General features: G+C 44.5%; 1 protein-coding gene across 6 annotated transcripts in view; it reads left to right on the forward strand.

The window, feature by feature from the left end:
• BPTF (bromodomain PHD finger transcription factor) overlaps positions 1–23,080 on the forward strand; it is a 1,198,927-nt gene that overhangs the window by 999,356 nt on the left and 176,491 nt on the right. For all 6 annotated transcript variants that reach the window (XM_069199907.1, XM_069199908.1, XM_069199910.1 and 3 more), the window contains one exon: positions 12,882–13,267. In XM_069199907.1, the coding sequence (XP_069056008.1) occupies positions 12,882–13,267 (386 nt within the window). The remainder of the gene's footprint in view (positions 1–12,881; positions 13,268–23,080) is intronic.

Below are 23,080 nucleotides of genomic sequence, written 5' to 3' on the forward strand. Positions count from 1 at the left end.
AACACATTCTGCAGCGCTTAGGGACCTTCGCTGGTCACAAGGCCCTTGGTACCACTGGTACCTTTTAAAAGGGACTTATCTGTGCCAGGCGTGTGCCAATTGTGGAAACAATGGTACATTTTTAGTGAAAGAAAACTGGTGCTGGGGCCTGGTTACCAGGGTCCCAGCAAGTCAAATCAGCATCAATATTAGGCAAAAAGTGGGGGGGATAACTGCAACAAGGAGCGTTTTTCGTACACATACTTTTTACCCACCCCCACATCCCTCACATGAGGACTCCACCACCTGGACCCAAAAAGAGCATTGGCATTTCACCTTGATCATACTAAAGACTTCTGGGTGGATGATCAACTCTTTGCGGGATATGTGGGAGTGAAGAAAGTGAAGGCGGTGCAAAAGAGAACCATTCACAATGGGTCCTCCTATGCATCAAAATGTGGTAAGCTTTGGCAAAGAAGCAACCCCCTGAGGGTTTGGAAGCTCACTCAACTAGAGCAACTGCTGTTACCACAGTATTAGCACGAGGCGTTCCAGTCCTGGATATCTGTCAGGCAGCCACGTGGGCATCTCTGCACATGTTCATCAAGCACTACTGCCTGGACAGTCAGGTCTGTAGGGACGGCTATGTTGGTCCTACAGGACTTCCTGATGTGATCTTGGTTCGCAGCCCACCTCCGGGGATGGTATTGCTCGGGTATCTATTCAAATGGTATGGAGTCCACAACTAGAAGTCTCTATCAGATGTACAAGTTACTTACCTTCGGTAATGATATATTTCGTAGAGAAATATTGTAGTTGCAGGTTCCTTACTGACCCACCCATCCTCCCCGCTCTGCAAACTGATTTCTCGGGCAGGAACTTTCCTTAATGGGTCCTAGCTTTGGCTCACCACTATCAATGTTCTTCATGGCTGCGCGCTTCTGGTGAGGAAAGTTGTGAAAAGAAACTGACAGTGCACCGGGGTGGTGCCTATATATGACTGCAATGTTATCACGGTGAACACGATGCCACCGGCGCCCGCAGAGTCGACCGGTTCCACCTGACGCCGCGCAGATGTACTGCTCAAAGAAAAAGTCTCTGGATCCAGTCTGATGCCTGGAGGAATTCAAAAAGTAAGAAATCTGCAACTAGAATATGTCTCTACCAGATATATTGTTACCGAAGATAAGTAACTTGTATATCAGTTCTCTGATCAGGCTACCACTTCTGGATGACCTACTGTCTCACTAGCAGGGCAATGTCCACCACCTGAATTTACACAACATACACCTCCATGGAGGATACTGAGTGACAGCAATTGACTGTTTTTCATTTGCTGGCTAAAGTGGATGTTTTCCTTGCCGCAAGACGCCCCTCCACGAAAACCATCTGTGCTGGGCACTGAAATAAATTTGTAACCTGCTGTGGTGCCTGGGACGCTGACCTCTTTCAGTTAAAGCTGTTGGACTTCCTTTTGCTTGTTTTGTCTTCAGCCTACTAAGGCTGTTGGAATGGAAAGTCCCCTGCCTGGTGTTGGCCTGACTTGAGTGCCCCAGCTGCTTGGATATTTGACCCATTGATACTGATTTTTTGGTAATGGGAGAAAGTTAAATCTGAGTGTGCACAATGACAAAGGCCTGTCTCATGGTAATGTGCACTGTTAAGACCTGGAAGGAAGTATCAGCACTACCCTCATTGTAGCCAGGAATTGACACATAAGTGCAGTGATGCCAGCATACCTGTTTTGTAGTAATATGGACAGACTTTATCATCTGGGTCTTTGGAGTGGTGCCCCTCCCACTCCAATGACACAGTCCCACTTCTGTAAATTATTTAACCTACATGTTGACTGTATGTAGTGCCATATAGAGTGCATGATGCTCGCATAAACATAATGTTTTTTAATTGTGGCTGCACTTTGTACTTAATATGGAATTTGTGGGTCCTGTTTTGGAAGCTCAGAGTATGAAAACGCTAGTCTGAAATGAGGAGTGCAACCACAGACAAGAAATTTTAATTGCTGACATTGCTTATAACTGGGGTGGGTACACATACTGGAGGAGAGGAGCATGTCATCCTCTGTGTACATCAAAGGTCTTTGATTCAGAAGGAAATTATTGGTCATTGGTGTCTGGGCTCATTACTAGGAGAGATTGAGTCTTGTAAGGCTAGCCCTGTAGGATCAGGGAATCACGATTGAGGGAAGGGCATAGGGATTTGAACCTTTGTGAGGCAGATTGCAGAGGAGGCTGACCGTCATGTATAATCCTGTTTACTCTCTCAGCCTGTGTTGTGGGTGACTCTGACCCGCAGTAGCTCCTTCTGTGGCTCAATGTCCCTCTGACAAAGGCCAGGACATAGGAGAGAACACATCATTAGATAGGTTGTGCTATGCCTAAACCACAATTTACAAAGCGACTGAAGGAAGCTAAACTCAAATTGTGTACACTGGCACGACAATGATGTAAAAACTACTGAAGATGAAATTTGAAAATGGATTTGCACGTTATAAAGCTAACATAATACTAAATTCACCTATTGTACTAAATACATTGAGACTATGAATAAACAAAAATAAATGTTTACCATTTGTACTGTTTGAACATGGTTCTCAGGAAGAAAACAGATAGCACAGTATGCATGCAGGATTTCTGCGACAAATTAAATAGTTTTTACATAGAGAAAATAAAATTGATTACGGTCTGTGTAGCCAACAACTGTTCTATTGACAGAGTTAAAAGAGAACAATGAAGAACGACAGAAAGAATTAATAATGAAAGTGAGATCTGGGTTACCTACGTACCCCTCTCCTCCTGCTGTAACAAAACATCTAACCTCCGTAAAAAGTAACCCTCTGAGCAGGCTACTTAATAAATCATAAAATCAAGGCACAGTGCTGCGAACTTTCACACTTTTTGTTCAAAAACCAGAGGATCATGTAGCCCAGGAAATCTGCAAGCACTTACTGATGATTTCATCCATCTTCTCAAGCAGGATTTCGACCGATGCACAGTACAGAATCTGTAGTTCTGTCTGTTCTAGATGATCAGAATTGCATGATCAAGACTGGTATCAGCACTGGTACTACTACACCTATCTGCTGCCTTTGACACAGTCAACCATAAGATACTCGTCAAGTGTGTAAAAGAAGCGGGGCTTCAAGGAAATTCCTTAAGCTCAATAAAGTGCTTTTTAGCAGAGCGTAACAAGTCAGCAAAGTTTTGGAGCATCTCAACTAAGGCAATACACTTCTCCTCACTTTCACCTCATCTATTTAATCTGTATGCTGAACCTTTAATCACAGAATTAGTTTCCAAAGGTTACAGAGTTTATAATTATACAGATGACTCATAGTTGCTAACAGTCTGCATAAACAATTGTTTTCTGCCTTCTGAAGAACAGCTAGGCTTAAATAACCCCATAACCCAGCACCATAAAGTGCTACTGAGATGCATTTGCTTTTATTGATTTCCAAACAGCTTTTAATTGGTTTATGCCCCAACTTGACAGGAAGTCTAAATGCACACTTTGAAAATTGTTGAGCTCTAATGTTAAATAGGTGTCAGAGTTAACGCCTAGACACATAAAGCATTTTATTCTTCTCATATCTTTGTTTCCAGTTGAATGAGATCGGACCTTGGTGGTTTTTGGACCAGAGGTCATAATGGAAGACTTAATTAAATTGGTGTTAAGACTTCATGAAGTACATATTTTAACCTAGTAAGATTTGGAGACCATTTGCCATCCTTGACAAAAGGACTGTGTCATCTGTGCACTGCAGAACTGAGAGGCTTCCCAAATTTAGGAATACGTTTTGCATGACTCATCCTTGCCGGATCCCACATGCCAATCTAATTTTCTCAGTGCATTCCCTAGTTAGAACAATAGCAGACCATGGCGATTTTGTTCTGGTGTAGATGTAACAAAGATGTAAATGTTTTTTCAATCCTTATTGTCCACAGCTTGGAACATTTGATGGTGTCAAAGGCAAATGTTAAATCCATGAATGCCTTGTAAATCACCTCCCCCACTTGGCCTTAACATATTTTCCAGTGATCAAATATAGATTTTAAACACTATTCAAGCTTTGTGGTATACTCTTTAGCCATCCCTTTATTAGCTCCTGTTTGCACACTTATCCATAAGCTGTGAGTGGGTTGTGGTCTCTCATGCAATTGGATATAATTTTAAAACTTGAAACCACATTTCAGAACTCAACTGAGGACAGGATAAGGTCGCTCTCTACCTGTAAACATTGGAGCTATAGGTTCCAAAAAAGAGACTGTATCCAAACAAAACAAATTATGCTTTGTTAAACTTTTCAGTGCCTCCTCATAAGGATTCTGTTTAGTCTTCCCCATCAGAATCAAATAAAACCACACACCAACAAATTAGGTGTACGTATTGTTGTACTAAAATGTTCCTTCCCCAAATTTCGAGAGGCCTTTGACTTTTTCTTATCCGGCTGTTGATTTCATTGTCCAGGTCCACAATCACCTGACTACAGTGTGGATCAAAAATATGGTGGTAGCAATTAATCAATAATAAATTCTTAAAATCCTTAATCTTTTTTAGTAAAATTAGATAAATAGGCGAGTTGCTCTAACAAGAAAACCTGACAGATTTACTGAGATGAGGATTGTAGGAAGTTGGCTCTGTATATACTATTTCAAAGTGAGAAATAGTGTGCACAGAGTCTAAGGGTTCCCCTTAGAGGGAAGATAGTGGCAAAAAGAGCTAATTCTAATGCTCTATTTTGTGGTAGTGTGGTCGAGCAGTAGGCTTATCAGAGGGTAGTGTTAAGCATTGTACACACACAGGCAATAAATGAGGAACACACACACAAAGACTTACTCCAGGCCACTAGGTTTTTATATAGAAAGATATATTTTCTTAGTTTATTTTAAGAACCACAGGTTCAACATTTACAAGTAATACTTCAAATGAAAAGTATTTCACTTAGGTACTTTAGGAACTTTGAATAATCACAATAGCATGTACAGTTTTGGCAAAAATTGCACTAAGCTATTTTAAAAGTGGACACAGTGCAAAAATCAACAGTTCCTGGGGGAGGTAAGTAATTGTTAAGTTCACAGGTAAGTAAAACAAGGTTCAAAGTTGGGTCCAAGGCAGCTCACTATTGGGGGTTCAAGGCAACCCCAAAGTTACCACACCAGCAGCTCAGGGCCGGTCAGGTGCAGAGGTCAAAGAGGTGCCCAAAACACATAGGCTTTAATGGAGAACAGGGGTGCCCCGGTTCCAGTCTGCCAGCAGGTAAGTACCCGCGTCCTCGGGGGCAGACGAGGGGGTTTTGTAGGGCACCGGGGGGGGGCACACAAGCAGGCACAGAAAGTACACCCTCAGTGGCACAGGGGCGGCTGGGTGCACAGTGCAAACAGGCGTCTGGTTTTGTATTGAAAGCAATGGGGAGACCCGGGGGTCTCTTCAACGATGCAGGCAGGCACGGGGGGGCTCCTCGTGGTAGCCACCACCTGGGCTAGGCAGAGGGTCGCCTGGGGGTCACTCCTGCATGGAGTTCGGTTCCTTCAGGTCCCGGGGGCTGCGGGTGCAGTGTTGGTTCCAGGTGTCGGGTCCCTTGTTACAGGCAGTCGCGGTCAGGGTGAGTCTCTGGATTTCCTCTGCAGGCATCGCTGTGGGGGCTCAGGGGGGTCGTCTCTGGCTAATCACGGGCTCGCAGTCGCCGGGGAGTCCTCACCATAGTGTTGGTTTTCCTCAGGTCGAGCCGGGGGAGTCGGGTGCAGAGTGGAAAGTCTCACGCTTCCAGCGGGAAACGTGAAGTCCTTAGAGTTGTTTCTTTGTTGCAAGAAAGTTGGAGATTGTTGAACAGGGCCGCTGTTTACAGGAGTTTCTTGGTCCTTGGTTGCAGGGCAGTCCTCTGAGGCTTCAGAGGTCGCTGGTCCCTGTTGGATGCATCGCTGTTGCACTTTTCTTCGAAGTTGGGAGACAGGCCGGTAGGGCTGGGGCCAAAGCAGTTGTCGTCTCCGTCTTCACTGCAGGGCTTCAGGTCAGCAGTCCTTCTTCTGGTTAAAGTTGCAGGAATCTAGTTTCCTAGGTTCTCATGGCCCCTAAATACTGAATTTAGGGGGGTGTATAGGTCTGGGAGGGCATTAGCCAATGGCTACTGTCCTTGAGGGTGGCTACACACTCTTTGTGCCTCCTCCCTGAGATGTGGGGGGCATATCCCTAATCCTATTGGGGGAATCCTCCATCCACAAGATGGAGGATTTGTAAAAGTAAGTGTCCCTCAGCTCAGGACACCTTAGGGGCTGTCCTGACTGGTGGGTGACTCCTCCTTGTTTTTCTAATTATCTCCTCCAGCCTTGCCGCCAAAGGTGGGGGCAGTCGCCAGAGGGGCGGGCATCTCCACTAGCTGGGATGCCCTGTGGTGCTGTAACAAAGGGGGTGAGCCTTTGAGGCTCACCACCAGGTGTTACAGTTCCTGCAGGGGGGGTGTGAAGCACCTCCACCCAGTACAGGCTTTGTTCCTGGCCACAGAGTGACAAAGGCACTCTCCCCATGTGGCCAGCAACATGTCTGGTGTGTGGCAGGCTGGCATAAACTAGTCAGCCTACACTGGAAGGCGGGTATGTTTTCAGGGGGCATCTCTAAGATGCCCTCTGAGTGTATTTTACAATAAATTGCACACTGGCATCAGTGTGCATTTATTGTGCTGAGAAGTTTGATACCAAACTTCCCAGTTATCAGTGTATCCTGTAGGCTGTAAGGCCTGCTAGAGGGGTGACTTACCTATGCCACAGGCAGTGTGAGTTTGGCATGGCGCTCTGGGGAAGTGCCATGTCGACTTAGTCATTTTCTTCCCACCAGCACACACAAGCTGTGAAGCAGTGTGCATGTGCTGAGTGAGGGGTCCCTAGGGTGGCATAAGACATGCTGCAGCCCTTAGAAACCTTCCCTGGCATCAGGGCCCTTGGTACCAGGGGTACCAGTTTCAAGAGACTTACCTGAGTGCCAGGGTTGTGCCAATTGTGGAGACAAAGGTACAGTTTAGGGAAAACTCCCCCTGGCCTGGTGGAACTTGATCTCCATGATGATGGCAATCTGGAATCTTCCTATGCTGTCCCTCGTTCCATATATTATGAGTTTTCACATTTACTAATCCAGATGGTAGCAGTCAGTCAATTTCATCTGATGCTTAAAGTGGTTCAAATTAATTTCTTGTGACTAAATAATGTGGACTGATTGGGCCATTTTGTATTGCGGAACCATCTGTCATGGGTGGATGCTTCTGTCTGCGTTCTGGCTTATAGAAGTAACCTTATAGTCGAACCTTGAGTCCCCTTTGCAGCTTACATCTGTATTGAAGTCTGTGCAGTAACTTCCCAGTCAAAATTGTTTGTTTTATCACACACAATCGCTCACTGTTTTTTTTAACCATAGCCAGTCAATCCACCCACTCTGTCCTTCTCCCCATTATTATTTCTTCATAGATCATGGGCCCAACCACAATGTTTCTTTAACTAGTGAGGAGATTTATTTGTAAGTTGGCCTTTCTTCCCTTTGGAGGTCAGGTAAAGCAGGGACATTTGCTAATAAAATTATGCATGGAGTACATTTTGGCAATAATTGCAAATGAAGTGTGCTGCCCTATATTGAGTTTGTTGTAATTTGGTTGGATGTTCATAATATTGGTCTCCCTCTTAAGTCTTCTGTTCCTCCCTGTTTTCTCCCATAGATGATCCGTGCAATGCACGCTGTTTTCATCCATAATTTCATTTGCATGGTTCAACTATTTGCTTTGTGCCACACTGTGTGCTACATTATCTGGGGCTGTTAATATTGTTGTTAATGACTTCGAATGAGTATTAGTGTTTTCTGATTCTTCTTGGTTGTCTGCAATGGTAATCAATTAAATTGCATCTTCTTGGACTTTTAATTTATCCAGCACAGTTATAGAACCCCCTTAGTGAGTCTTATAGTTTTTACAAAGAATTGGAAAAATGGGTGGTTACATTTATTTCCAGTAATTTCAGATCCTTTGAATTCCTCCTAATATGGCATGCTGTTTCCTCCCTAAGGAGGCTTGTAGTATGAAAAGTGACTGTATTAACAGTTAGCCCCTTTATTACAGTCCTTATAATTGCTGAATGGTCTCCTTTTATTTCTTTTTGGCTGGTGAGGAGTTAATGATGTTAGAGGGGGGTAAGAAAATATGCATAAAGACTCATTAAGGACATAAGGCATACGGAATGAGGGATCTCTCGTTTTGGTAGTGGGCTTGTTGCTTCCTCCAGGAGCCTTCAAGCCCTCTGACACTTGAGCAGATAGTGCATTTCCATTCAAATCACTCGAAACATCTTGTAGTGCTATATAGAGCCTTTCCTTCACAAGTCCTATCTTATCATTATTCACTCCCATAGTGCTTGTGAGGTAATTATCAATGAAGGTCGTAGATATCCTTGACATTTCCTTCCCTAAGCCCCCTCCCATATCCCCCTTACCCCCTCTCCCCCCCACTACCTTGCGTTTTATTCACTTTCCTCATACCAGTTATCTTCTAAACAAAAGGACTAATCAGTGGAAACAATTTCATTGGGCACAGTGCCCAAACCAACAGCTCCAGGAAAAAAAGCCTAGTTGTTGTCTGTGACTGCAAATTACAGATGGAATCACAAGTACAATCAGTAGTATCTAATTGGTAATTCCTACTGAAAGTGCTGAGGAAAATGAGTCACTCCTTCCAAGCGAGTCACAGAAATGATGATGATGGCGATCATCATTTCTGGAGTTCAATATATCTATTCTGTTTACATGGGCCTACCCAGTTCTACCATACAGTCCAAGTAATTCAAAATGAGGCTGCAAGATTTATATTTGAACTTCTCAGAAACCACTCTAATGCTTAAAAAGCTTCACTGCTTCCCAATGAAGCAACACACACAGTTCAAAATCTGCTGCAAGGCTTTTAAGTGTCTGAAAGGTCTAGCACCACTTTTTGTGACAAAAAAAGTGGGAGGTGCATTCCGACTCACATTCTGAGAGCTACACATGCTGACCGACTTATTGTCCCAAAGTTTTGCAAGTGATCTGGTGGAAATAGCTTTGCAGCACTGTCACTGGCAGTTTGGAGCTCTCAAAGTCAAAGTCCACATTGTTGCTGATTTTAAGATATTTCAGAAACATTTAAAGACCTTGTTTTTCTGCAAACCTAGCCTATTAAATGTAACCTTCCCTCCCTGATTGAATCCCTGCCTCAGCATTGACGTCTCAGTAAAAGCACCAACAAACCGTTGGCGAATGTGCTTTATACATTAACAAATAACATAGCATAGCTTCAAAGCAGTTGACACCCACAACATGAATTTCAAAGGACCCCTAAATCACATCTCTGTCTAGGTGTAGACTATAAAAGTGGGAGCAGGAGGCGTGAAAAGATCACCAAAACTTCAAGCTGCTGCAAACAGGACGAGGACCAAGGTCTGCTAGTCTTCCTGTTGGGTGAGGGGCCATTGCCAAGGAAGCTAACACCACCTGCCCTGAGCCTGGAGCACCGGCATTCTGCCTTCCAAGCTCATTGGAGCATGTGAGGAGGAGGAATGTCTGGAGGGAGCAAGACCCAGCTGGATCCTGTCGAATTGTATCCTGGTGAGTGCCAGCCGATCCAGTCAGGACTGTTGTGAGAGTGTGGGCTGTATTACCCTCTTGTTAAGTTGGCACCCACCACATATGCGAAGTGAGAGCCACCTCGTAGTGAGGCAGTTGCCTTTATGGTACTGTAAGCCGACGATTCCCATAGGCCAGGTGGGGGGAGCCACTGTGAAGACTGGGATTGTCGCCCTTGTTGTGCTTCACCCCAGCGACCCCCGCATTCCAGGTGTGGTTTGAAAAAGAAAGAATCTGCCCTGGAGACCTCCGCTTGTGATATGTTTACAGAAATTAAAGAAGACATCCGGCACCGCCAAGGGCTGTCCACAGACTGCAGTGGCCAGACCTTCTTGGTGCTGCCTAATTGGAAATTAAAACCAGATCAAGACTTTGCTGCCTGTTGACTACTTTGAGTCACTCCTGAAAGTCACCTCTTTCATTGAATGGGGAATAACCCACTCCATTAGAAGGTAAGGGAAGATACTGGAGCATTTCCCAGAATGACACTTGCTCTTTCATCTTAAGTGACAGTTGATATTACTTAGTTTACTGTATATATACCTTGTGTGTTTATATTAAAAACTACTTTTATCACAAAGTATTTGTCTGGACTTTGAGTCTTGTATCTATGTTTGCCTTGCACCCACCGGCCCCCAAGAAGTCTTGGACTGTTCAACCCAGGGTACCACTGAAAGTCAAGTTCTGAAAGGGAAGTAGTTTGCTCAGCTGTTTGGGACCCATAGTTGATCAAGGCTGGGTCAGCAGGAGTAAAAGGACACAATCTCCACAGTTGGTCCCAGGAACACCTGACTGCCCCATAGCCCATTGAACGGGGTTTTGACAAAGGCCTTGCAATGGACACTGTAAAAGGTTATTTTTCAGCCTTTTTACATATGCTGAACCATCCTTTTTTTGAATTGCCTGTTGCAGTGATGTTTATGGCATTTTATTAAAGGTTTGACAAATTTCCTCCCAATCAGTTTGTGATATTGCAGCAGGACCTTAACTTGTTCTTGACATTCCTAGTTTGCATACCTTTAAAACATGTGCATCGCTGCTTGCTGCTTCGCCTCATCTTGAAAATTGTTTTCTTCCTTCCAATTATGTCAGCTCGTTGTATGAGTCAGCTGACCTGTGACATGGACGTCTGTGCATGTGTTCATGAAGTACTGCTTAATTGACAGCCAGTTCTGACAGAACGGGCACTTTACCCACTCTACTCAGCAAGACTTTATGGTGTGAGCCCACTCCACAGACCCTTCACCTTGTAGGGGTACTGCTTTCATATCTATAGTAAGTTGAGACATCTACAGATAGAAGTATCCAGCCGAAGAATAAGTTACTTATGTACTCTTGATATTGTATCTATCCACAGGCTGCTCACAGCCCTCCCCACTTCTTGATACACATAGTAGTCTTTTTAAAAAGGTCCCAACTTAGTACTCAGCACACTATTTAGACCTATGGTTAGTTTTCTGGGTCTGAAGGTTCAGAAAGGGAAAAGACAAACTAACATCAGTGTGCAGGGGTGGAACTTACGTACCGCTCCATTCTACGTCTAGTGCGGTATAGAGTGAGTGCAGAGCTGCAGAACCCTACTTTCTGGTGTCCTGAAGTACAGCTACAAAGTATACGGATGTAGTCTGGCGCCTCTGGGATATTCTAAGATGATGAATCTGTGATTAGATAGACTGTACACCAGAAAGAGCATTATTAAAGGAAAGTAACTTGCTAATCATGTTGGCCTCCAAGAAACTCGCCACAAGATCCATTGTGATTCGCTGGAATACATTTTCCTCTTATGTAAGTCAATACTTCAACCCATTTCAGCATTGCTTTCCAATGTTATATGTTTTAAATACTTGGTTGTCTAGCAAAGTCTGTTGTTAAATGATAATTTGCTGTCTTATTTTCCTCTGTGTGACATGACCAGCCTCCTGTGTTTAAGTGGTTACAAGTGTTGCCTTTTATGAAAGGCTTAATGTATTCATTCCCTGCCACTCCATTCCTCGTTTCATGGTGGGATTAGATTTTTATGTTGGCTTTTCCATAGAATATCTATTTGAGGCTATGCACTGTTACCTGGTTCTACGTCTCACTCTAAAGACAGTCTTTTTGGTGCAGTGACTTCAGCTAATAGGGTCAGTGAGCTAAATGTTATCACTCTGATGGTATTCTACACAAAAACCTGTTCTGCTCATCTTTTCTACCCAACATGGCATCTCCTTTCACATAGATTTGTTCATCACTCTTACTTCGTTTTTTTCCTCCTCCTTACCCCACCAAAGCGTGACGTAGTGTAAACCTTTGGTTTGCAATGCCCTACTACATCGACCGCATGCCACAGAATAGAGTGGATTATCATCCGCTCTTTCTGCTGTAGCCAGGAAAGGCAAACCGATTCCAAATGTACCATTTGTTTTTTGTTTATCCTCCAAATCAAGATCTGTCTTGCAGTGGCCAAGCAAGACTCTTTCTCGAGTATTTGTGACCACTCACTTGGGCCATGGCTGTTTCCATGGTGCTCACCAGAACTGTTCAACTAACTGACATTTGTCAGGCAGCCATGTTTTCATTCTTACATACTTTTACTAAACATTACTTAGCAGCCATTATTGCTGTGGCCGATACCTTGCCAGGATTGAGCTACTTGATTTCCTCGGGTTATCTGATACGGCTGAGTTCTGCCTTCCAGAGAGTAGTGCTTTAATGCTCATTAGGTAAGCAATGTGCATTAAGATAAAAGCCATAAGAAAAAAAGTTACTTATCTTCGGTAACACAGTGTCTGGTGGATAGATAATCTTCCTTCAGATTCCTCAATACTCACCCTCCTCCCTGGTGAGTTAGTGCAGAGAATAATAAGGCGCCAGGTTATGCAAAATTATCATATGACATACTTTTGCAGTCATTGTTGCCCTATAGATTCCTTCCTGTACACTTGGATGGGGTGTGGTAAAGGCACTAGGAGCTGAAACCAACTCCTTGCTGTCTCGTCCCGGGTGGGAGGACTCACAGCTTGGGCCTTTTGGTGCCACCTACAGATATTGGAGAGTGTTTGCTGGGGAACGGATCAGTGCTGGCACCTGAAGGATGTTAATAATGTGAGGACTCTGCAGGAGGTATCCTCCAGAAATTAAAGCAGTTGTTGAAGACATTTCTAAAACTCAGATATAGATCAGTGCAGAAAACATGTGCAGAGCTTTGAAATATTTCTGTGCTGAAATAAAAGATATCTAAATCTTACTCACTAAATGTCTGCATTATTTTATTATTTCAGGAAGAGTTAAAGAAAGATCTAAACAAAATAAAGAAAGAAAAAGAAAAGGCAGAAGCTGCAGCTGCTGCATTGGCAAGTGCAGCTGCGGCAGCTGCGGCAGTGGCGGCGGCTGCAACTGCAGTAAAAGCACCCCCTCCACCACCACTCCCAACTCGGCCAGTGTCACCACCCCCCCAGCATGTGACTGTTACGACATCGAGTACATCAGTACAGTCTGCATCATCATCACATAAGAGGAGACGAGAGGATGAAAAAGATCTTTCTTACTCGAAATCTAAAAAAAAGAAAATGATTTCTACTACCTCAGTGGATTCAAAGGAATCAAAGGAGGACACACAAGACACAAAGCTTTATTGTGTCTGTAAAACTCCTTATGATGAATCAAAGTGAGTTAAATTCTGACTTTTTGATGTGTTTTGTTGTCTGCAGTTAAATTATGAAGTTGCTTGTGTACAAACAATATGGTTGAGATTAACATTCATGCCACAGCATACAATTAGCAGCTTTTCTCACCACATAGTACTTGCACAGTTTGGCAACGTGTTCTCCGAATTGTTATTTAAACAAATTTCTATTGAGTTGGTGTATAGTGTAGATGAAGTGGGCCAACTTATACCTTTTTATAATGGAGATGCAAGGGGCAAGTGTGTTATCCCAAAGCCTGGTAAAGTTTATAGCTTTGTTGTTTTGTCCATCAGAATTTTACAAGAAATTTTCTTTCCAAGGTCTGTAGCCACAGAATACACTTCCCATCTCTTCTTAAGAGATTGAAATATTCTGTCTCCCCCATCTTCTCCCCCTCCCCTCCCCCCCACCCCTTCAAACATTTCCAAGATTGATTTGTTTTCGGGTATAATTTGCTGACTTCAAAATAACATGGATGCAAATCATCCTGAGTTACCTTTTTTTTATTTTATTTTTTCCTTTTTTGTAGAATTTGAAATGTAGTAACATATATGTCTGGTACTCCAAACCTGCAATAACACAATGGAGTTCAATGCATGGAGGAACTTCTCATGATAATAGGAAGCACATATGTTTAACTGCATCCCCTAGTAATGGACTCAGTAGAAAGACCTGCTGCAGTAACTTTCAGAAGAGACCCCCGACCCGCAGTCCAAAATAAAAAAAACATTGACCAATACACTTAGTCCTCAGCAAGCATGTATAAGACCGCAGGTAAGCATGAAGCGGCTCCCAAAAGTCTTTGGGTCTCGAAGCACTGGGTGGGATCGTGGAGTGTTTCTGCCGATTTCTCGCACAATATCATTCCTTTATACTAGTCTTTAAAATAAGGAGATTGCTGTTGTTTACCTAAAAGAATCACAGATGAAATGCACTTGCCGAATGCCTCGGAAAAGTGTTTAACATACCCCAGCTACACAATGCTCGTTGGTAGCTGAGACCCAATTCGTCATGTAGTCTACAGCCTGCTGGAGTTGGGTCCAGAACTCAGCTGTATTCTAGAAGTTCCATGCAACATGTACAAAGTCTGCATATCAAATCCCACACGCTTTACAGCAAGTGCCATCTCATTAAGAGAAACCTCCCCAGTTTGTTGGCAGCAGTAGTGCCCCATTTCCTCTGTGATGTCTATGCCCAAGTCCTCTGTCCATAGCAGCTTAGCGTGTGGAACCACATCCAGTGAGGCTATGGTAGCACAGTATGGATGCAAAACCTGCTTAAAGAGGTGTGTAGATGGTAATAAAAGTGACAGTACTGGCCATTCCTTGGGCTTTCTAGGAAGCATCGAATACAAGTTCCGAACTGCATGATAAAAAGTGCCATCTGTAATAGTGTCCAGGAGAGTGGGCTCTGCAGCCCCCAGATATTTTCCATATTTCTTCAAATCATGGTTTTGAAACAGGTCACCTATAGTCATGATGTTTACTGTGAAGATTAGTCATAATAGCAGGGGAGCGGTCCATGAGGAGAGGGGTAATGTACTGCCATGCCGCATAATGTAGCCAATCTAGACTGGGGCCATGCCGTACTCCTTACTCTGTAGATCTGTCATTGGCCTAGTAAAACAGGAGTAGGGTGCCACCTGTATAGGACGTGGGTGTATTTGACCCTATTCTAAAACAGTGAAGGTCATGATGGCTATTATGAATCCAGTGGTGCGTGAGTTGAACCTGGGCCACCAAGTAGTAGACCTAAAATTGAGGCGCTGCAAACACTCCCCTATTATATGGGAGACATAAGAAACTCCAGCTCAATCGAGGCTGCTTACCCGCCCAGGCCAAGAGGATCGTAAGCAAGTTTATTTGCTTAAAGAAGGACGTAATCAAAGGGATAGGTATATTTTGAAATATCTGTTGTAACTTTGGCAAGATTATTATTTTCATCGCAGCCACCCTACCTGCCAAAGACAAGGGTAGAGTGATTCAGTGTTCCACTGTAGCTCAGAGCCCATCAATATATGTCCCGTAATGTCTAATAGGATCTCCTGACGGTCGACATGATACAAGGTGCCTAAGTAGTGTACCAGATCTGTCCACCACTGTAGTGGAAACGATAAAGACTGAGTGATAGCATCTGTAAGTGGACTGTGATGAATTTTGACCAGTTAATTTGGAAACCCACCCAGCTCCCAAATTGTATAATCTCGTCTGTAATGGACACAGATTATCTTCAGGATCCTGCACCATCAGGATAGCATCATCTGCATACATAGAGAGTAAAGTGTAGGGATATCTTAAAGTAATCTCTACCAGTAATGAAATTCTTGAAGTATTTGGAAAAGGGCTCCACAGTAAATACAGAAAGTAAGGGGAAGAGAGGACAGCCTTGCCTTGTACCTCTACTGATCGAAAAAGCTGCAGGCATCCCACCATTGACCCTAACACAAGCAAAGGGGTCCTGTTTAGAGTAGTGGAATCCATCTTGCCACAGCGCCGACCAGCCCCATCCTAGTCAGCACTGCCGTTAAGAAAGACCATTTAAAAGTGTTGAGTGCCTTAGCGCCACCTGGAAACTCGGCTGCAACTTTCAGGCCAGGGTCTAGTTGATGTGTAAGAGCAAACAAAGTGCCAAGGTTGTCAGTGGTGGAACACCCTGGAATAAAACTAGATTTATCTGGTCATACCAGGAGGGGCATGAGGTGTAATGATCTACTTGCCAGCAATTTATATAAAATGTTATTGTCCACATTTATAAGGGATAGGGTGTGATAAGAATCACAACCCTCTAGAGGCTTATTCGGCTTAAGGAGGGTGATAAGCACTTCGGCATGGTATGTGGAAGTGCACCTACCTAATGACCTGCTCATGACCTGCTAATAGTAAAGGCCCAGGTTCTTCAGCGTATCTCTTATAAAATTGAGCAGGGAGGCCATCATTGCGGGGGCACTACCATTTTGAAGCTGTCAAACCACTATTTTGATCTTCTCTAATGTGATGGACTGATTCAATGTAGTGTGTTCTTCAGGCCCCAACCAGGCCAGTCTCGCCCGCTCTAGGTAGTTGTGAATAGCCGAGTCTTCGACCTGCAGTTTGTAAGTGTATAGCTCCCTATAAAATTCAAGGAAGGAGCCTATAATGGCATCAGCCATGTAAAGATCTCGACCGTCTGCCATTTGTAGGTGCTTAATATGGCCGGAGGCTTACTGAGGCATAAGTATAGAAGCTAATGTGTGCCCGATCTATATCCCTCCCCATGTTGCCGGTCCAGTGCATGTTTGCCCAAGAATTTTAATTCTGTCTGCTTCCTCTTTGATCTGTCAATGCAGTTTGCTGGTACTGTACCAGGAGGAAACCATGCAGAGGGAGTCATATCGCTGCTGTACGCTATTAAGCGCTCTCTCCAGTCTGTACATGTGTGCCCTAATTGACTTTAAGATCCCTTAGCTATGCATTCCCCTCTTATGACTGCTGTTAGGAATCCCACAGGGTGGTCATCTTGGCTTCAGATCCTCTGTGGAGCTCCAGAAAGTTTATCACCTGACGTGCCTCTTCTCGGAAGACTGCTTCCATAATTTTTTTAGGAGATAACTGCAATTGCTACATCTACTACCACCCACTGGACCAATCCAGAACCAACATCACTGAGCAGTAATCTGATAAAGTTCAAGGAAGATGTCTAATCCACACCAGCCAGCCTACCACACCCGTCGTGCCCAGCCAGAAGTCCATGCAGGAAATGGTGTTATTAACCGATGAGTGGATGGAGTACTCGTGATGGGTTGAGTTTTGTGTGTTCCAGAGTTCCAGCAATTCAAAGTGTTGCATGGCCCTCAAAAGAGCCTCACAAGCTTTAGTATTTCACCGAGGCCCCCGGTCAGAACAGTCTAGGGTTGTATTCAATATTATGTTATGATACGTGGATCCAGCCTTTCAGTGTGTCTCATGGAAATAGAAAATAATTCGGGGCAGTCTGTATTCTGGCCATACGTGTTCACCAGGCTGAAATGAGTGTAGTTAACAAGGCTTTGTATAATTGCAAATCTACCCTCTGGATCACTTACACTGCTAAGATGCTGAAATGGAACTGACTTAAGGATAAATGTGTCCACCACTCTGGAGAATGTCGAGTATGAGGAAAATAACCTGTGAAGGTCCCATGTGGAGGCAAAGGGTTTGGCCTGACGAGGAGAAAGGTGCGTCTCTTGTAGGAAGACCATATTGACAATATGCCAAGCCAAGTATTCAATGATCTATCGACTTTCCTTCTGAATATTGAGCCTGTAGTCTCTCTGCACCCAACCACGATAGTCAGTCAGTTGCGGTACCAGCAAGTATGACGCAAAATGGACCTTTGCCTATCAACAGAGTACGTGAGACATAACGCTGTTATATACTCTTGTGTAGTGAGGTAATAACATTCTCAATGGCAAAAAGCTGGGAGCGGCCAGAGTAACTTCAGAAATGAATAAGCATGGAATGTATGTGTAGGAAGTTGGCACTGTATATACTGTCTCAAAGTGAGAGATAGTGGGCACAGAGTCCAAGGGTTCCCCTTAGAGGTTGGTGGTGGCAAAATTAGATAATACTAATGCTCTATTTTGTGGTAGTGTGGTCGAGCAGTAGACTTATCAGAGGGTAGTGTTAAGCATTTGTTGTACACACACAGGCAATAAATGAGAACACACACTCAAAGACTTAACTCCAGGCCATAGGTTTTTATATAGAAAAATATTATTTTCTTATTTTATTTTAGAACCACAAGATTCAAATTTTAGGTAAGTACATAAATTGTAAGGTACTTCACACAGGTAAGTATGGAACTTTGAATTAAAACGCTAATGTAGCAGTTTTGGCAAAAATGGCAATAAGCTATTTTAAAAGTGGCAAAAATCAACAGTTCCTGGGAGAGGTAAGTATTGGTTAGTTTCTCAGGTAAGTAAAGCACTTACCAGTTCAGTCTCCTGGGAGTTCAAGTCAGCCCCAAACACCCAGCACCAGCAACACAGGGCCGGTCAGGTGCAGAGGTCAAAGTAGGGCCCAAATAACATAGGTGCCTATGGAGAACAGGGGTGCTCCGGTTCCAGTTTGCTAGCAGAAAAGTACCTGCGTCCTCGGGGAGCAGACCAGGGGAGTTTTGTAGAGCACTGGGGGGAATCCCAAACAGGCACACAAAATACATTCTCAGCGGCACACAGGTGGCTGGGTGCAGTGTGTGAACAAGGCGTTGGGTTTTGTGTTGAAGTCAATGTAGGGACCCGGGGTCACTCTGGTGATGCAGGCAGGGCACAGGAGGACCTCTCGGGCCAGCCACTGACTGGGATAGGATGGGGGCTGCCTGCTGGTCACTCCTGCACCGGTGGTTGGTTCCTCTTGGTACTGGGGGGCTGCGGATGCAGTGCTTCTTCCAGGTGTCGTGTTCCTTTGTTACCGGGCAGTCGCGGTCAGGGGTAGCCTCTGGATCCTCTCTGCAGCCATCACTGTGGGGGTGCAGGGAGGTCGACTCAGGGTGCCCACGTCATTGGAGTCGCCTGGGAGTCCTCTCTGCTGTGTTGATTTCTCGGGACACGAGCCGGGAGCGTCGGGTGCAGTGTGTGAAGACTCATCTTACTGTTCCATTTAAATCAAACGGTGGAACTTCCAGTCTTCTTCCCACAGCCAGACTCAGTAGAAGAAAGAGCGCTCCATACATTAGATATTAAAAGAGCTTTAATGTATTACATTGACAGAACAAAATCATTCAGAAAGACTAAACAGCTGTTTGTCGCATTCCAGAAACCCCTTACTGGTAATCCTATCTCAAAACAAGGCATAGCAGATGGATAGTAAAGTGCATCCAAACCTGTTACCTAAAGGATAAAAGGCAGCTATTAGTAACACCAAAAGCACATTCCACCAGGAAGAAAGGAGCAACAATGGCATTTCTAGGAAATATACCAGTGACAGAAATCTGTAAAGCAGCCACTTGGTCAGCACCCCATACATTTACCAGATTTATTAGCAACACAACAAGCCACAGTAGGACAGGCTGTACTAAGAACACTATTTCAAACAACCTACAGGCTAACCACCGCTTATGGGAGGAGAACTGCTTTGTAATCTATGCATAGCATGTGTATCTGCAGCTACACATGCCATTGAACGGAAAATGTCACTTACCCAGTGTACATCTGTTCGTGGCATGTTCCGCTGCAGATTCACATGCACCCTCCCTCCTCCCCAGGAGCCTGCAGCCATTTAAGTTACATTTAAATTTGTACATATGTATATATATATATATATATCTATTCCATTGCATGGACATCTCTTTCTTTACACTCTATCACTCCTACCTTACCCTCTGCGGGAAAACAATCTATCTAAGATGGAGTCGATGCACATGCGCAATGGAGCCGAAAAGGAGGAGTCACTCTGTCCCGTGACGAGAAAAGACTTCTTTGAAGAAAAACAACTTGTAACACTCTGAGCCCAATACTAGATGGCAGGACCTGTACATATCATGTGAATCTGCAGCGGAACATGCCACGAACAGATGCACACTGGGTAAGTGACATTTTCCATATGTATATATATGTTCGATGGCATGTGTAGCTGCAGATACACATGCTGTGCACATCCCGCCATCTGGTGTTGGGCTCGGAGTGTTACAAGTTGTTTTTCTTCGAAGAAGTCTTTTCGAGTCACGAGACCGAGGGACTCCTCCCATTTCGACTCCATTGCGCATGGGTGTCGACTCCATCTTGGATTGGTTTTTTTCCGCCATCGGGTTCGGACGTGTTCCTTTTCGCTCCGTGTTTCGGGTCGGAAAGTTAGTTAGAATCTCGGAAAAATCGCCGGTATTGTTTGCGTTCGGTATCGGGTTAGTTACAACAGATCGACACCGAATTAAGAAGAGCTCCGGTGGCCCTTCGGGGTTTTCTTCCATCCCCGTCGGGGCCTGGTCGGCCCGGCCACGTGTCTCTTCAAGGCTGATGGAACGGACCCCATTCCGCTTCTGTCCAGAATGCCATAACAAGTATCCATATACAGATCAACATCTGGTCTGTAACTTGTGTTTGTCACCAGAACACAAGGAGGATACTTGTGAGGCCTGTCGAGCGTTTCGGTCCAGGAAGACACTCAGGGACCGAAGAGCAAGAAGACTGCAAATGGCGTCGGCGCCGACAGGACAAGAGCGTTTCGAGGAGGAGGAAGAAACATTCTCCACCCAGGAGTCGGACTCTGAGGAGATCGATCCCGAGGAAACGCCGAAAACCGTGAGTAAGACGTCGAAAACAAAAACTCACGAGAAAAGCGCTAAAGCCCAGGGGACGCCACCGCCAACAGGCCATCGCTTAACCCAAAAAAGCAGTGACCGAGCCAAGGCACCGAAAAAGGGCACGCTGGTGTCGAAGTCATCCGACTCCGGTCGAGATACCGCCACACAGCAATCTCGGACCCGAGACATCGGCTCTGAGAAATCTCGGCACCGTGACAGCGGCACCGAACAAATTCGGCTCCGAGACCCCACCACGCCGAAAATTACAAAGGTTTCTTCGGAGCCTAAAAAGACCTCCGAAAAAGTTTCGGTTCCGAAACATCCAGCCTCGGAGCCGAGAACAGGTTCCTATACAGAGGAACAAGGATTAGCCTCACAAATGAAAAAACATAGATTTGGAGAGGAACTTCAAGCTGTAGAGCCAGACTATACTCAAAGGAGGCTCCACATTCATCAAGATACAGGGAAGATAACCACTCTTCCTCCAATTAAAACAAAAAGAAAACTTGCCTTTCACGAAAAGGACAAGGAGCCACAGGCAAAGGTGGCAAAGAAAACAACTCCACCACCTTCTCCACCACCATCAGTGCACACATCACCAGTAGCAACTCCTCCACTGATGCACTTACCGACTCATACTGCCATGAGTCAAGATGATCCCGATGCATGGGACCTTTACGATGCTTCAGTGTCGGACAACAGCCCAGACTCGTACCCTACCAGGCCGTCCCCTCCTGAGGACAGTACATCTTACACACAGGTGATCGCAAGGGCAGCTGCTTTCCATAACGTCACCTTGCATTCAGAACCAATTGAGGATGACTTCTTGTTTAACACGCTAACCTCCACTCATAGCCAGTACCAAAGACTACCTATGCTCCCAGGAATGCTAAAACATTCAAAACAAATCTTTCAGGATCCTGTTAAAGGCCGAGCCATAACTCCAAGGGTGGAGAAAAAGTACAAGCCACCGCCAACAGATCCTGTTTATATTACAACGCAGTTAACTCCAGACTCAGTAGTTGTCGGGGCAGCTTGTAAGAGAGCAAACTCTCATACCTCGGGAGACGCACCACCTCCAGACAAAGAGAGTCACAAATTTGATGCTGCGGGCAAAAGGGTTGCAGCACAAGCAGCAAACCAATGGCGCATTGCCAATTCACAAGCGCTTTTGGCAAGATATGACAGAGCTCACTGGGATGAGATGCAACATTTGATAGAACACTTACCCAAGGAGTTCCAAAAAAGAGCACAACAAGTGGTGGAAGAAGGACAAAGTATCTCTTATAATCAGATACGGTCTTCAATGGATGCAGCAGATACGGCTGCAAGGACAGTAAATACTGCAATAACATTAAGAAGGCACGCATGGCTCCGCACGTCAGGTTTCAAGCCGGAAATTCAACAAGCCGTGCTAAATATGCCATTTAATGAACAGCAGTTGTTTGGGCCGGAAGTCGACACTGCTATTGAGAAACTCAAAAAAGACACTGATACGGCAAAAGCCATGGGCGCACTCTACTCCCCGCAGAGCAGAGGCACCTTTCGCAAAACACCTTTTAGGGGAGGGTTTCGAGGACAACCTACAGAAACCACAACATCACAAACAGGGCCCACTTACCAAAGCCAATATCAGCGGGGAAGTTTTCGGGGGCAATATAGAGGGGGACAATTCCAAAGAAGTAGAGGAAAATTCCAAAGCCCCAAAAGTCCTCAAAATAAGCAGTGACTCACAAGTCACCCATCCCCATCACATAACACCTGTGGGGGGAAGATTAAGCCAATTTTACAAACATTGGGAGGAGATAACAACAGATACTTGGGTACTAGCAATTATCCAGCATGGTTATTGCATAGAATTTCGCGAATTCCCTCCAACAGTCCCACCGAAAACACACAGTATGTCGAAACAACATATAAATCTTCTAGGATTAGAAGTTCAAGCATTGCTCCAAAAAGAAGCAATAGAGTTAGTACCAAAACAAGAACTAAACACAGGAGTTTACTCACTGTACTTTCTGATACCCAAAAAAGACAGAACACTAAGACCTATACTAGATCTCAGAATATTAAATACATACATCAAATCAGACCATTTTCACATGGTTACATTACAAGAAGTAATCCCACTGCTCAAACAACAAGACTACATGACAACACTGGATCTAAAGGATGCATATTTCCATATACCAATACATCCTTCACACAGGAAGTACCTAAGGTTTGTATTCCAAGGGATACATTACCAATTCAAAGTGTTGCCATTCGGAATAACAACTGCACCAAGAGTTTTTACAAAATATCTAGCAGTAGTAGCTGCACATATCAGAAGGCAGCAAATACATGTGTTCCCATACCTAGACGATTGGTTAATCAAAACCAACACGCAAAAACAGTGTTCACAACACACAAATTACGTCATAGAAACCCTACATAAACTAGGTTTCTCAATCAATTACTCAAAGTCACACCTTCTGCCGTGTCAAACACAGCAATACCTAGGAGCAACAATCAACACAGTAAAAGGAATTGCCACTCCA

This window comes from Pleurodeles waltl, chromosome 7 (genome assembly GCF_031143425.1).
Source record: "Pleurodeles waltl isolate 20211129_DDA chromosome 7, aPleWal1.hap1.20221129, whole genome shotgun sequence".
Classification (NCBI taxonomy): Eukaryota; Metazoa; Chordata; class Amphibia; order Caudata; family Salamandridae; genus Pleurodeles; species Pleurodeles waltl.